This window comes from Rana temporaria, chromosome 3 (genome assembly GCF_905171775.1).
Source record: "Rana temporaria chromosome 3, aRanTem1.1, whole genome shotgun sequence".
NCBI classification, from domain to species: domain Eukaryota; kingdom Metazoa; phylum Chordata; class Amphibia; order Anura; family Ranidae; genus Rana; species Rana temporaria.
In genome coordinates this window covers 171,911,242-171,926,170 of record NC_053491.1, presented here as the reverse complement: position 1 = coordinate 171,926,170, position 14,929 = coordinate 171,911,242, and the positions used below count along the sequence as shown (strand labels likewise).

Below are 14,929 nucleotides of genomic sequence, written 5' to 3'. Positions count from 1 at the left end.
ACCAATTTCATTAATCTAACTTTTTTTTTTTACTTTCATTAAAGATGATGCCAAACTATTTTGGATAATTTGATTTTGCCTAAAAGCTGATGATGGCAGTCTGATTAATTATGCCTGTTTTTGCAGCCCTGATCATTAGATCCAGCTACAAAAAGGACAACTGGTGGCAATGGATTCCAACACCTTTGCTGCAAATGAGAAAAAAAATATACAACTATTTGTACTATGGGATTCATATAGGACTGTTAAGGAAATCTTTAAACATGGGGAAAAAAAATGTTTTGTATTATTTGTCAACTTAAACTTACATTCTGCTTATAATCTAGAGCAGACAAATGAACAAGCCTGCAAACCTCGGTAAAAAACATTAAAATTCACACAAAAAATTATTTACTGTACTTGTGGTTAATAAGCTTTAAAGCTTTTGATACACCAACATTTATTATTCCCGATATGTGCCTGCTGTACGTGAGAAAGTATCCTGTTCTATTTGTATTGCTTCCTTTATGTGAAATCTCTGAAAAATAGACCACACTAAGCAGGAGAGCACACCGTGGTCAGTTCTCTAGCTATGCTGGGAACTCAGCCTGCTCTCCTCCAATGATCAGACATCCTGACATGCCCCCGCTGCACAGACATTCACTGGGAAGATCAGTGTGCTGCTGCTTTTACTACCCCTGTTCTTATGCAGCTGAGAGAATGTGATCAAATGGAAAAAGGAAAAAATTTATAATGCTTGCTATACAAAAAGTTTGTTTTATGTCGATTTTAAACCGAACGGTTGTTTAAAAGGTGATTGTTTACACTCACTTTAATACTCTGTTGGGGGAATGTTATGGTAATTTTCTAAATATTATCAGCATTATTAATAAATGCCCAGTAAACTTTCAGTCTTTTTTTTTTTTTAAATGCTTTTTGCTAGTTTTTATATCACCACTCCTTCCAAATGGTACATCAAAAAGCAGAGTGTGAGTTGAGATATATATATATATATATATATATATATATATATATATATATATATATATATATATATATATATACACACACATACATACACATGGTTTGTGTGAGTGTGTATTTTTTTATATCTATCTATCTATATCTATATATCTATATATATATATATATATATATATATATATATATATATATATATATATATATATATATATATATATATTGTGACAGGAAGTTAGGTAAATCTGTGGGTTTTGTCACAGACGGGACATACATTTCTGCCTTGTTAGACAATACACTAATTGTTATTAGGCGTCAGCTGAAAAATGTAGCCATGAAAGGTTTGAGGCCGTTGAAAAACTTCAGCTGTTCAGAATGAGGCAATTAAGGCCTCTATAAGTAGTCCAAATGATTACCACTAATTTGCTGCATAATTCCTAAAGCTTTGTGAGTAGGAGAGCAGCACTGAATGTCGTCTGAGGAGGTGAGGAGAGGAGTGATTTTTCTGTGTGATAAAATCAAGGGGGCTAGGGTTTATTTTATGTTTGATTTTGTTTATGCTGTTTGGATGTTTGCAATTGTTTTCCAGCAAGATGGAAAAATAAACCAAAAACTTTGTTTTCAACTGTCTTTGGCTGCCAGTCTGTATAAATTCAGTGTGTGGTGAACCCATCCAAGGGGTCACAGACCCCGCTACCGAGCTAACCCCTTACAATATATATATATATATATATATATATATATATATATATATATATATATATATATATATATATATATATATATATATATATATATATACATATATATTTAAATGTATTTTTATTTGCTTTGCATTAGAGTTATACTAACTCTTTGCAGAAAGTATTTTCCTTTGCACTGAGCAGGTTGTGGACAATGAAGCGGTTACAACTTTGCACAGATACGTAGAAAGCGAGAAAGGAGCAGCCTCAAAGTCTGGCTAGCCACAGGAAACTAATATTACTAGTAAAAGGAAGACCATGCAACCCAACATCCCCTTTAAAGCCTTCTCTCATGCTTATTGGTTAAACAAGTAGAACTGGTGATGTAAACACTGAACCAGATTCAGACAGACCAGTCAGTGCTAAGGACAGTGATTTACAATAAAAGGACAGGGATCTGCAACTTTCAGCTTTGCTGCAATTGCTAAACAGGTAACTGCTGTATTTATTGGCGTATAACACTCACTTTTTTACCCTGAAAATAGAGAGTAAGCTGTGCCAGAGTGTTATACGCTGGAGGCTGTGCAAAGTTTTTTTCCCTAAAACTTCCCTCTTAAAGTTAGGGTACGTGTTATACGCCTGTGCGTGTTATACACCGATAAATACGGTATTTGAAAGTACAAATATTTAATGCATATCTGAAGTAAAAATACTTCCCTGAACTGACACTACCATTCAGGTACCAACCTACACATAGTTGAGGTGTGCCCTTGTATTTCAGGGACACCTGAATTCTAGGCCATTTCGGCATGTAAATATTTACTCAGACTACTGGTTTGAAACCTAGCCGCACTCTCTAACTTTAAGCCTATTTGCCGATCACTGTTATGGATGGCCTTGTGGCTAATAGTGATGCACAACAGGATTTGTGGTTGGGTTAAGGCTCTTGGCCCAGGAAACTGGGTCAATATTTACATGCCAGAGTGACTTGGTATTTAGAATTCCTGAAACATTTCTCAAAGTGAAAGCACCTGGAAGTGTTTGCTTTTCCGTGCCATTGAAAGTGCTTTGAACGGTTATCATACCACGTCAAACAGAAACAAAGACATTAATAAAAATACACTTAATTTTATTTTATTTTTTGTGATAGCAGATTTATAAAAACAATCTATTCTCAGCAAGGCAGTGCTGTTCTCAGATTTATTCTCTAAATGGTTGCTCCTTGCATGAGTAAGATGGAGAAGGAATTTAAACAAGCTCCTCGATCAAGTTAAGTAAACTTGCAACAGTTGTGTTGCTTTTCTGAAAAAAAAACATGCAAAATAATGATTCATCTATACAATCCCTGCTCGGTTCCACACACCAACATTTTTATCCTGTGTTTTGGACACCTGCGTGGACCAGGCATATAGTATCGGCTCTGAGAATCATTTTTCAGAGGTTTCTCAATGTACAGTATGAATGCTTTATTCTCACAAAAACCTCATACACACGATCGGACTTCCATCTGACTTGTCTGTGGATTTTTGACTGAAGGGGGCGTTGGCCGTGAACTTAGTATGCATACACATTTTCAGCCAACAGACACGAACGTAGTGACGCAATAGACGTACTACGTGGTTTTGCTGCTCTTTAGCGCCACCCTTTGGGCAACTTCTGCTAGTGGTGTCTTATGGTTAGCATTGGTTTTGAGCAATCGTGTTTGTACTTTGGATTTTAGTCCGATGGACTTGTGTACACATGATCGGATTATCGGACATAACACATTTGTTGTCGGAAAGTTTGAGAGCATGCACATCGAACATTTGTCCGTGGAAATTCCGACAACAGTTGTCCAATCGAGCATACAGCCGGTCAGATTGTCCGATAAAACACGTTTGTCGGACTGTTGTTGTCGGAAAGTCTGATCGTGTGTATGGGCCTAAAGACAAAGGGCCAGATTCTCGTAGAAGAGCGTATCTTTGTTCCGGCGTAGCGTATCCTATTTACGCTATGCCTCCACAACTTAGACGGGCAAGTGCAGTATTCTCAAAGCACTTTCTCCGTAAGTTGCGGCAGTGTAGCGTAATTAGGCCGGCGTAAGCTTGCCTAATTCAAATGTGGAACAGGGGGGCGTTTTTTATGTAAATAACTTGTGACCCGACGTGATAGACGTTTTTCACAAACAGCGCATGCGCCGTCTGTAGACTATGCCAGTGTGCATTGCTCCAAAGTACGCCGCAAGGGCGTATTGGTTTCGACTTGAACATAAATTACGTCCAGCCCCATTCCCGGACGACTTACGCAAACGACGTAAAATATTCAAAATTCGACGCGGGAACGACGTCCATACTTAACATTGGTACGCCGCATGTACGCCACCATATAGCAGGGGTAACTTTACGCCGGGAAAAGCCCAACGTAAACAGCGTATCTGTACTGCGTCGGGCCGAGCGTACGTTCGTGAATTCGCGTATCTAGCCGATTTACATATTTCTAGGCGTAAATCAGCGTACACGCCCCTAGCGGCCACATAAATATGCAGTTAAGATGCGACGGCGTAAGAGACTTACGCCGGTCGAATCTAATAGAAATCTATGCGTAACTGATTCTATGAATCAGGCGCATAGATACGACTGCTCAGACTCAGAGATACGACGGCGTATCTGGAGATACGCCGTCGAATCTCCTTTGAGAATCTGGGACACAGTCACTAATATCAAACCAAGTCACCAGATCTGCTCTTGTGTGGACAAGCACAATGAACATTAAAACAACAAATAAGAATGTTATTTGCACAAGTTTGATGCATATAAGCATGTAACAGAATTAAAGAAAAATAAATTGTCTTTGTGTGACACAAAAGAGCATTACAATTCGGGAGCACTGCTATTGTGGGGCACATACAGTATGACTCAGATCTGCTTTCTTTAGAAGTAAAACAAAAGCCATCGTTCACCAACTGTACATATGTGTTAAGACAAAGCTCTTGAAGCATCACCAGGACAAAAGGGAAAGAAAATAAAAAGTTGCTTATTTAAAACATACATACCCTTTGTTTTTTACTGATGCGTTCTTGATATGTACAAAGCTTGCAGGAAAAATGCCCTAGAAAAACAATGCAGTATTAATATGGAAGAGCTTGGAAAACACCACACAAGATAAAGGCAATGCTCTGGAGATTTACTGGACCTTGGAATATCACTAAAACTAAACCAGCAAAAATATTATTTATATATAATTTGCAGATTCAAATGTACTTCTCAAGAAAAGACTATAGAATAAAAAACAGGACATAAAGACTGTATATCAAATTCTAAATAGACTGACTTTACCATGTAATATTGAGCAAACAAAAAAAAAAAAAGACAAAATCCTTAGTGCTCAATGAATGCATAGTGTAAGGGAACACAAGAGAATATTTATTGGGCCTTGAAGTAGTTAAAATACTTTTTTCCCCCATTTTAGATTAGAGTAAGGGAGGGTTATAACCCTTGTCAGTTCGTTTTGCCATCTGTGTCCCATTGAGATTTTCTTTTACTTCCTGCCCCATAGCCAAAAAATAGCCAAGAAGTGAGAGAAAATCCCTGAAAATTAAGAGGATCCCTTGGGGTCCCCCAGGCAACCAAAACTAGTTTCCATGTTGAAACATTTTCCCTCTATTTCCCTGTATTGTATTTCTGGGGTCAACCTAAAATGTCAAAAAGTTTCACTTTCAGTGTTAATGGTAAACAGGGCGAACAGAGAGGGCGAATCTCAGTAACGGGAGCACGGACATCACTTTCAGTCTGGAGCAAGCATTGTCAACAGGACAAGTAGTGAGGCTAAACATCTTAAATGGAACCCCGGATAGCCGTAAAAAAACAAAAAGTTCTAATCTTCCTGATCTATCCAATATTAGAAATAAATAGAGATGCCTTTATTTTGCAGGGATTTTCTCTCACTTCCTGTTTTGGTTAAAAGGGCAGGAAGTGAAAGGAAATCTCAATGGGACACAGATGGCAAAATGAAAAACCTACGAGTGGTTGTAATCCCTCTCCACTTCGTCCAAAACAAAGAAAGTTTTGCCTTTAAAGGGGTTGTAAAGGTACAATTTTTTTTCTTAAATAGCTTCCTTTACCTCAGTGCAGTCCTCCTTCACTTACCTCATCCTTCCATTTTGCTTTTAAATGTCCATATTTCTTCTGAGAAATCCTCACTTCCTGTTCTGTCTGTAACTCCACACAGTAATGCAAGGCGTTCTCCCTGGTGTGGAGTGTCATGCTCGCCCCCTCCCTTGGACCACAGGAGAGTCAGGACGCTCTCTTCGTTGCAGATAGAGAAATTAACTGAGTGTTAGTGGGCGTCCTGACTCTCATGTAGTCCAAGGGAGGGGGCGAGGACGACACTCCTCACCGAGGAGAAAGCCTGGCATTACTGTGTGGAGTTACAGACGTTAGAACAGGAAGTGAGGATTTCTCAGAAGAAATAAGGACATTTAAAAGCAAAATCGAAGGATGAGGTAAGTGAAGGAGGACTGCACTAAGGTAAAGGAAGCTATTTAAGGGAAAAAATTGTACCTTTACAACCCCTTTAAATAATACTTTACCTAAAAAAAATGCATATCTTTGGAATTTCATTCTAACACACACACACACACACACACACACACACACCATCTAATATATAAAAAAAATATTTATCCTCAAAGTTCAATTTCTTTAACACACAATTAATCCAAAACTTTATTTTTAATATTGGATAGAGCAGGAAGATTAGAAATCTTGTTGGGTTTTTACTGCTATCTGGGGCTCCATTTAAGATATTAAGCCTCACTTCCTGTCCTGTTGTGCTTTCCCCAGACTGAAAGGGATGGAAATTCTGAAGAAAGAACACAGAAATAAAAATGGACGTTTTCCAGCCTTCCCCTACAGAAAATCATTTTTATTTTTGTCTGTGCTGCGTTTGGAGATTTTCTTTTGTCTGGTAAAATATTGTCAAGACGAGGGAGGGTATATCACTCCAATGGAGACTTGGCTAGCAGCAAAGACTTGGCAGTAATTCTAACCTTCCCCTATTATATCCAAAACCAAGGACAATGTTTTAGCTGGACATAATTTAAATGTTGCCTTCTGTAATCAGGATCCTGAACTCTTGACGCTTTTTTCCCTCACAAAACAGAGGCAGCAGCAGGAGCCTATCAAATCCTTTGATGAAGGATCAGGGGGGAAGGCTAAGCAACACTGTCTGTGTCTATGGATACAGACAGTTCAGCTTGGCATCGAGCCTGCATGAGTGCCCCCATAGGAAGCAGCGTCCTATGGGGGTTCTTGCCAAAAAGGAGGAGCCAGGAGCACCGGTGGGGGAACTCAGAAGCGGATCAGAACTGCTCTGTGCAAAACTATTGCACAGAACTGGCAAGTATGATATGTTTATTATTATTTAAAAAAAAAAAAAAAAGACGGTTTAGACTAAATGACTATGGTCAATGACATACATTCTTACATTTCACAATAAATGCTGAATCCACATACATGAAGATGATGACGGCTTGATGTGGCATTTTCAAGTTCAAACAGATAGGAAATGGGTTAACTAAATTACAATACCTTGCCATTGGGGTTCTTTAATGCAAATCCTCTGTACCAACCTGCAGGCATCAAAGTAGATTAGATTTGTATTGATTTCAAAAGAGAGTAAATCACAGTAACCTGACCTGGTTGTCAGTATATTTTGCTTTCGTTTTGTTTTTGTAGTCCAGTATGTCACTCATATGGCAAAGCAACAGAACATTTACAGTTCTGAGAAAATTCATTTCTGAGATATAAAATATGATTTCATTTGTGTGTGAGTATACTAACCAATATGTTATTCAATGGAAAGAAACATGTATTTAGTGACTTGTGGAATCACCGAATAACATTAACCCCAACCCAAATATTTTCTATATAAAAAAACCTTTGTGGTGGTTGTGAGGCATTTTTACCCCTATACAGATCTATGTTGGTTTATACCTTTGGTAAATCTTACATAGTCTATTGCAGATCATGGCACAGTACTCCACTAGGGAACTCCCACCACCAAAAAGTATCCTTCTGAGGTAGCTGGAAGCGGCTTCTCAAACAGTGGAAGTGGATGTTAAAGGCAGGCCATACAAGGTTCTAAAGAACCGGCCGAGATTCAAACTGTGTATGGGCAGGCTGAATTACCAAATTGCTAGGTTTTATCTGCGATTATCGCTAGTGGCTGCTATAGTCGCCAACATTAATCACTTTCTTCTCTCAGCAGGGACTGCTGCCCCCACCTCAAGCAGTCAATTCCCCTGTCAGCACTGTCGGTGTCGATGGGGGAAATCAAGCAAAATTTATTTCCTGCAACTCGTGGTTGCAGGTAAGAAATTAGCTCAGTGTATGGTCGGGCAAAGTAGCACTGCTTTAGAAACTAGCATCTTCAAATAGATAACAGCAGCCTACACATTTCTCCCCTGGCAGGGGTACAAGTTGTGAAATCTGCATACAATTACAAGGTTTGGATTTAGCATTTAATTTATATTGCAGGTAATGCCACTGGTGTATTTGAAAAACCCAGAACCCCAAGGTAAGCATGGACAGGCAGTAATGATTGAGGAGAATCGGACAACTCAATCCTTTACATTTTCCCGCCCTTATGTGCAGCATGGATGGCCTAGGACAGGGAGAGCACCAAGCATTCATCTCCTTCCTTCCTAAACCATAACAGGCCCAATGCATTTTGAAATTGAAAAACTAAAAAAACTATTTTAGTGTCAGTGTGTTTTTAGTAAAAAAAAACAAAAAAAAAAACAATGTGCATTATTGTTTCTTGGCGCTATTGTAGATACAAACAACAAATATACATACGGTATCTCACTAAAGTTTTGGTAAACATTTTATTCTATCTTTTCATGTGACAAGACTGAAGAAATTACAATTTGCTACAATGTAAAGTAGTGAGTGTACAGCTTGTATAACAGTGTCAATTTTCTGTCCCCTCAAAATAACTCAACACACAGCCATTAATGTCTAAACCGCTGGCAACAAAAGTGAGTAAATTGGGCCCAAAGTGTCACTATGTTGTGTGGCCACCATTATTCTCCAGCACTGTCTTAACCCTCTTGGGCATGGAGTTCACCAGAGTTTCACAGGTTGCCACTGGAGTCTCTTCCACTACTCCATGATGACATTACAGAGCTGGTGGATGTTAGAGACCTTGCGCTCCTCCACCTTCCATTTGAGGATGCACAACAGATGCTCAACAGGGTTTAGGTCTGGAGACATGCTTGGCCAGTCCATCACCTTTACCCTCAGCTTCTTTAGCAAGGCAGGGGTCATCTTGGAGGTGTGTTGAGTTATTTTGAGGGGACAGCAAATTTACAAGCTGTAAATTCACTACTTTACATTGTAGCAAAGTGTAATTTCTTCAGTGTTGTCACATGAAAAGATAAAATATTTACAAAAAATATGAGCGGTGTACTCACTTTTGTGAGATACTGTATATAAAATGTCAGGAGTAGGATATTTTTTTTATTTTTTATGTACATACATAAAAAAAAAAAAAAAAAATCCTACACTTTATTTATATTTTTAGGTAGTGGGTCATCGTAATGGCAAGAAATATGTTTTTACTATTTAAGTCCAGGTTTTCTTTGATAATAAAACAGTCAGGGGATATCAATTAACATTTATCACTAAATAAAGTTCCAGTTTATTCTTAAAAAACAAGGTGTAATTTACTTGGATAGTAGTTGTATTGATCTGTATAGTTTTACTAACAAATGATAAAGCTTCAAAACTGTATTCAGACATTAAAGTGGTTGTAAACACATAGGGCCAGATTCAGGCACATTGGGCGTATCTCTGCGGCGGCATAACGTATCCGATTTACGTTACGCCGCCGCAAGTTTTTCAGGCAAGTGCTTTATTCACAAAGCACTTGCCTGTAAAAGTTGCGGCGGCGTAGCATAAATCACCCGGCGGAATTCAAATTTGGCGGGTAGGGGGCGTGTATCATTTAAATGAAGCGCGTCCCCGCGCCAAACGAACTGCGCATGCGCCGTCCGTAAAATATCCCAGTGTGCATTGCTCCAAATGACGTCGCAAGGACGTCATTGGTTTCGACGTGAACATAAATGACGTCCAGCCCCATTCACGGACGACTTACGCAAAAGACGTAACTTTTTAAAATTTTGCCGCGGGAACAACGGCCATACTTAACATTGGCTGCGCCTCATATAGCAGGGACAACTTTACGCCGGGAAAAGCCCAACGTAAACGTCGTAACTTTACTGCGTCGGCCGCGCGTACGTTCGGGAATTCGCGTATCTAGCTAATTTGCATACTCGATGCGGAAATCGACGGAAGCGCCACCTAGCGGGCAAAAAAAATTAGCAGTTTAGATCCGACGGCGTAAGAGACTTACGCCTGTCCGATCTAATTGATATCTATGCGTAACTGATTCTAAGAATCAGTCGCATAGATAAGACGGGCCAGATTAGGACTTACGACGGCGTACATGAAGCAGCGCCGTCGTAAGTCCTTTGAGAATCTGAGCTATACAGACCACTGTAACCTACAGGAAAGCCTAGATTAAGGCTTACCTGTAGGTGCAACAAATATCTCCTAAATCTCCACGTTTTAGGAGATATTTGCAGAAAAGACTGCACCGATGTCTACCTCGTATGCGCGCCGTAGACAACAGCGCAGGCGCACTGGGCATAGCGTTAGTGAAGGCGAGCATGCCGTCACTGACGCGTGGGAGTGATGTAATCGTGGCTCTGGCCAATCACAGCCCCGGAGCCACGATATGCGGAAGTCCTGGAAAAATGCCGCCGACGGAGGAGGGCAACGAGCACCGCTGCAGGGGCTTTGATCTCAGGTAAGTACTTCATAATGAGCTAGTATGCTATGCAGAAAAGACTATTTTTTCAGGCCACCCAGAATGCCTGGTTTGAATTTTATGCAAAAACCCATGCCATTTTTTCCTCTTTTTGTATACTGTGCCTTTAAAACAAGGGGATGGGAGGTAAATGGTGTAGGATTTCCCCTGGTGTTCAAACCAGACTCTTATCCAGACACAGCCTGCTGAACCACCCATCAACATTAGGAGGGTACCTTGCAAGGTTCAGTCTGCCTTAGCTTTGGTCTCTCCAACTAGAACACATTTTTCTTATTTGAGCCTAAAACTATAAAAAGGTCCCAAGACCCACACCTTAAAAAAAAATTGTCAGAAACTGCCGCTCCTCCAATCTGAGTTATTTTATATTATTAAATAAATGAACCTTACCGTCATATTTTTCTAATATTTGAACTGTGTCCCCAATCTCCAGTGTTAAACCATGTGGATTTGTTCCTCGAAAGCTTGCAATCACTAAAAAGAAAAAAAAAAAAACATTTATTATTCTTCAATAATTTCTCAAATAAAACAAAATATAGCCCAAAAAAATTCCAATGATTTCCACCAGTGTTAAGAGTTCAGTACATCCTCTGGAATTTCCATTTCATCCAGCCCTACAACACATTTATCCTACTACACCTCAGTAAAAAAAAAAAAAAAAGCAAAAAGGTAAAATAATCTTGCCAGGGTGAATTTGCCAGCACCTAATCACATTCATTGTATTAGCATTTGGTGGATTAATCTTTTAGGCCCCTTTCACACTTACGCGACTTCAAAGTTGCGCAATTTTGCCTCGATTCGCAGCCGCAATTTTAACAAGACGGTCATAAGACTGTGGATCCGACTTTGCCCCACAACTTGAAGACAGACTTCAATGAGCAGGGACGCCGACTTTGATCCCCCAATAATTAGGGGGAACTCTAAAGCAGGCTTAAAGTCTGATGGATATGGGCATCAGTCACCTGATGCTTATATTTATGGTCGTTTAGTTGTGGAAGTAGCAGTAGGATCACTGATCTGTTAGACCTGTGTACTATTGTTGGGGATTTAGTGGCTGCAGGCAATGTGCATGAAGTCAGTTTTCGACTTTAAGTTCAGTTTAAACAGCTCTTTGGAATAACACTTCCAATCGTATATTTAAAAGACCAAGAGGCACCAAAATGAGAGAAGCTTATTGCTATGATTTGTAACTTTACCAGAAAAGTCTTTACATTGTACTTTGATGGCTACTTACCAGCCATGCACTGGCTGCCCTAGAACACACTTGACTCTCACATAATTGGATGCATGTCTATTCCATCTCAGTGAATCAATGTATGGTAGCTATGCACACCCAATGATAGGAAAAGGCACTAGTACAGGTTATGAATGCTTATTAATGCTGTAGATTTTGTTTAGATCTTCTAATTTATAGGGATAACCGGCAGAGGCGTCTCTAGGGGGGGCCAGAGGGGGCCCTGACCCCCCCAACATTATGCTGTGCCCCACCATGTGCCCCCCCCCCCCCCCCAAAAAAAAAAAATTATTTTTTTTTTTTTGCTTTTTTTTTTTTTTTTTTTTTCGGGCCGCCGCTGGAGTAACAGTCTCTCCTGAGAGGGAGAGCGTCCCCAGTCAGCTCTGCGGGGAATTCCTCCCCCCTCCCTCTGCTCGCTGACACTGCATAATGCGAGCGTTCACACAACCACAGCCGCCCGATCTGCTCCTTCCCCTGCATCCTCATTGGCACGGAGAAGAGCAGAAGAGTTGCAGAAAGGACTCCATGAGCACTGTGGGGGAGGGGGGGGGGCCCAAGCCTTCATCTCAGTTACTGAAAAAACAGACTGATTTCTCCCGTCCTTAGGACAGGAGAACCAGCCTGTAAATTCCGAGAGTGGTGACTGCGAGCTGAGCCAAGTGTCAGTCTATGACACTCTTTTACAGCCCAGCGAGTCTAGCCACCCCCCCCCCCCACTCTCCTCAGATACGAGCAGGGAGGAATAAAGCTCCTCCTCCTTCTCCTTTCAGTCCCGCCCACACTATCTCGGTGTGCTGTATCTGAAGAGAGGGGATGTGTGTTCAGGAAATATGAAAATCAGCAGCATGTGTGTGAATGATGCCTGAGATTCTAGCCTGGACCGTGGGTATGTGTGTGCACTGCAGACTGCAGTACACTGTAATCACTGAACTGCATTATCTCTATCCCTTCTCTCCCCCATCTGTCTCCTTCCCCCTCTCCTGTTCTTTCAAGACATTCACAATTTACTTTCTGTAACGGTCACCACCGTTTACGATATTCCAATCCATCGCCCCACGACAGGTTATCCGACAGTCCGACAGACATCAGACACGACCCATTTCATTTCCCAGAATAAACGAGACAAAACAAGCTCTGGTACTGGCTCCAAAATGAATGAATGAATCCTTTAATGGTAACTTAGCTTTGTTATATACAGTACAAGCATGTTACAGTTAATCACAGGGACAAAGACACACTCCACCCACACATCACACAATGGGGGGCTTCATACACATTCTTTTAGATAAAAACATTCCGATGAGTTAATTACTACTTATTACCCAGACGGTCTGGCTCCGCATTTAGAGGGGTTAATTACTACAGCTTGACAAGTCACATTCCACATCTTAACAGTGTCATTAGCATACACAATGAACAGGTCTTAGGAGCAGACCTAATTAGCACAATGGACACAAAACAGTATTAGCATCACACAAAGGAATGTCTAGGAGCAGACTCAATTAACACCTCAAAAGCATGTGTCCCCACATTGAATGAAAACACTCTATTGACCTGTCGGAGTCAGACTTTAACAACTTGTAATATTTCAAGATATCCTGCAATATATGAATTATCAGTAATGTCCCATCTCATGTAATTTATAATTATCATTTCTCAGTCACCCTATGCCCAAAAGGGCATAGTGACGCTGGCACAGGAGTAAACCCCATCCTTCAAAAGTCTCTGGGTGTCACAGGCCATTCTGTTACACTTTCACTTTCAGTTAGGCAGGTAATATACAATGCACATTTTTTCCTACATCCACAGATTGCAGGAAAGAAACTTGCATGATTCCCCCATCAACACAAACAGTGCTGACGGGAATATCCCTCATGCCCAGCAATTGTATTCTATACAGCAACCACTGGTGATAATCAAAAGAGAATCTGCTCATTAATGGTTCAAATATCAGCCAGTTCCTGCTGAACCAGCTGAGATTTAAACTGTCTATGGCTGGTCTTAGCTCTTAGGCAGCCCATACATTGATCACTTTTTTTCATTCAACTATTAGGTTGAATATTAAAAAAAAAGAAATGATCCAATTTCCCCATCTACACATTATAGGTGGATGGGGGAATCGTCCCAGTGTGGACCAGTGCTGGAATAGCCAGAGTTGCTGTCCTGTCCCGGCTATTCACAGCGCTGGTCTCTGTCTCCATGGCAGCGGCGGCAGGACATTGGAACCCAGAGCTGGTTACTTTATGGGGCTGATGTACAGGAGGGCCAGCACAATTTGTTAGAGATGGGCTGGGCATGTTCAAAATTCCACATGCCAGAGCCCGCCAGGAAGCCCACACTGCACGGCGCTAATCACAGGCAGTGAGACATTTCCCGGTCCGCAGCTGCACAGATCAGGAAATGTCTCACTGCCTGTGATTAGCACTGTGGAGTGTTGGCTTCCTGGCGGGATCGGGCATGTGGGATTTCAAACACACCCGAGCCCATCTCTATTGGTTGTAGACAGTTGAGCTCCCTGCAGGTTGCTTAGCAGCAGTGGCGCTTCTCTGACATGCTGATCGTGATGCAATCCAGGTGATGCTCTTAGTCAAATCCTAGTGTTAAATATCAGAGATGTTATTGATCAAAGCCCACACTTTACAGGCATAGAGCCCACACGGCTGCGGAACATATGTTTGATTATATATATATATATGTGGTTGTACTCTTGATGCTAATAAATATTGTGTTTATTAGATCTGACTGGGAGCATTACCTGGATCACATCCCGATCAGCATGTCAACAGAGAAGGTTATACAGCATTACTGCTCCTAGGTGACCAGCTGGGGGCTCAGCTCTCTATAACCAATAGTGCCAGCCTTCCCCTGCATGCACCCATAATGTCACCAGCACTAGGTCCTAATAGACTGCCGCCCCTGCCAAGGAGACAGACGCCAGACCAGCGCTGTCAATAGCAGGGACAGGACAGCTGGGGAACCCCACAGTGGCAGAACACCAGGCCCCGGTGGCAAGACAACCTTTGCAACCCTGAAAGTTCTCCCACTGCTTTGGACCCTTATATTTTCTTGGTGTGCTGGTGACATATATCTCTTGTTTTCTGCCACCCTGGGGGGCCCCAGTATAGTAGGAAGGGAGCTCACAACAGAACATGTAAAAGGGCCCGTTGTGGGATCGTAGTAAAGG

The 14,929-nt window shown here is 41.1% G+C and overlaps 1 protein-coding gene across 2 annotated transcripts in view; it reads right to left on the bottom strand.

Annotated features, from left to right (window-relative positions):
* Window positions 1-14,929, bottom strand: part of DOCK4 (dedicator of cytokinesis 4) — a 407,978-nt gene that overhangs the window by 280,671 nt on the left and 112,378 nt on the right. For both annotated transcript variants that reach the window (XM_040343815.1, XM_040343816.1), the window contains exons 2-4: window positions 10,902-10,985; window positions 7,211-7,251; window positions 4,675-4,730 (exon numbers count right to left, since the gene is read on the bottom strand). In XM_040343815.1, the coding sequence (XP_040199749.1) occupies window positions 4,675-4,730; window positions 7,211-7,251; window positions 10,902-10,985 (181 nt within the window). The remainder of the gene's footprint in view (window positions 1-4,674; window positions 4,731-7,210; window positions 7,252-10,901; window positions 10,986-14,929) is intronic.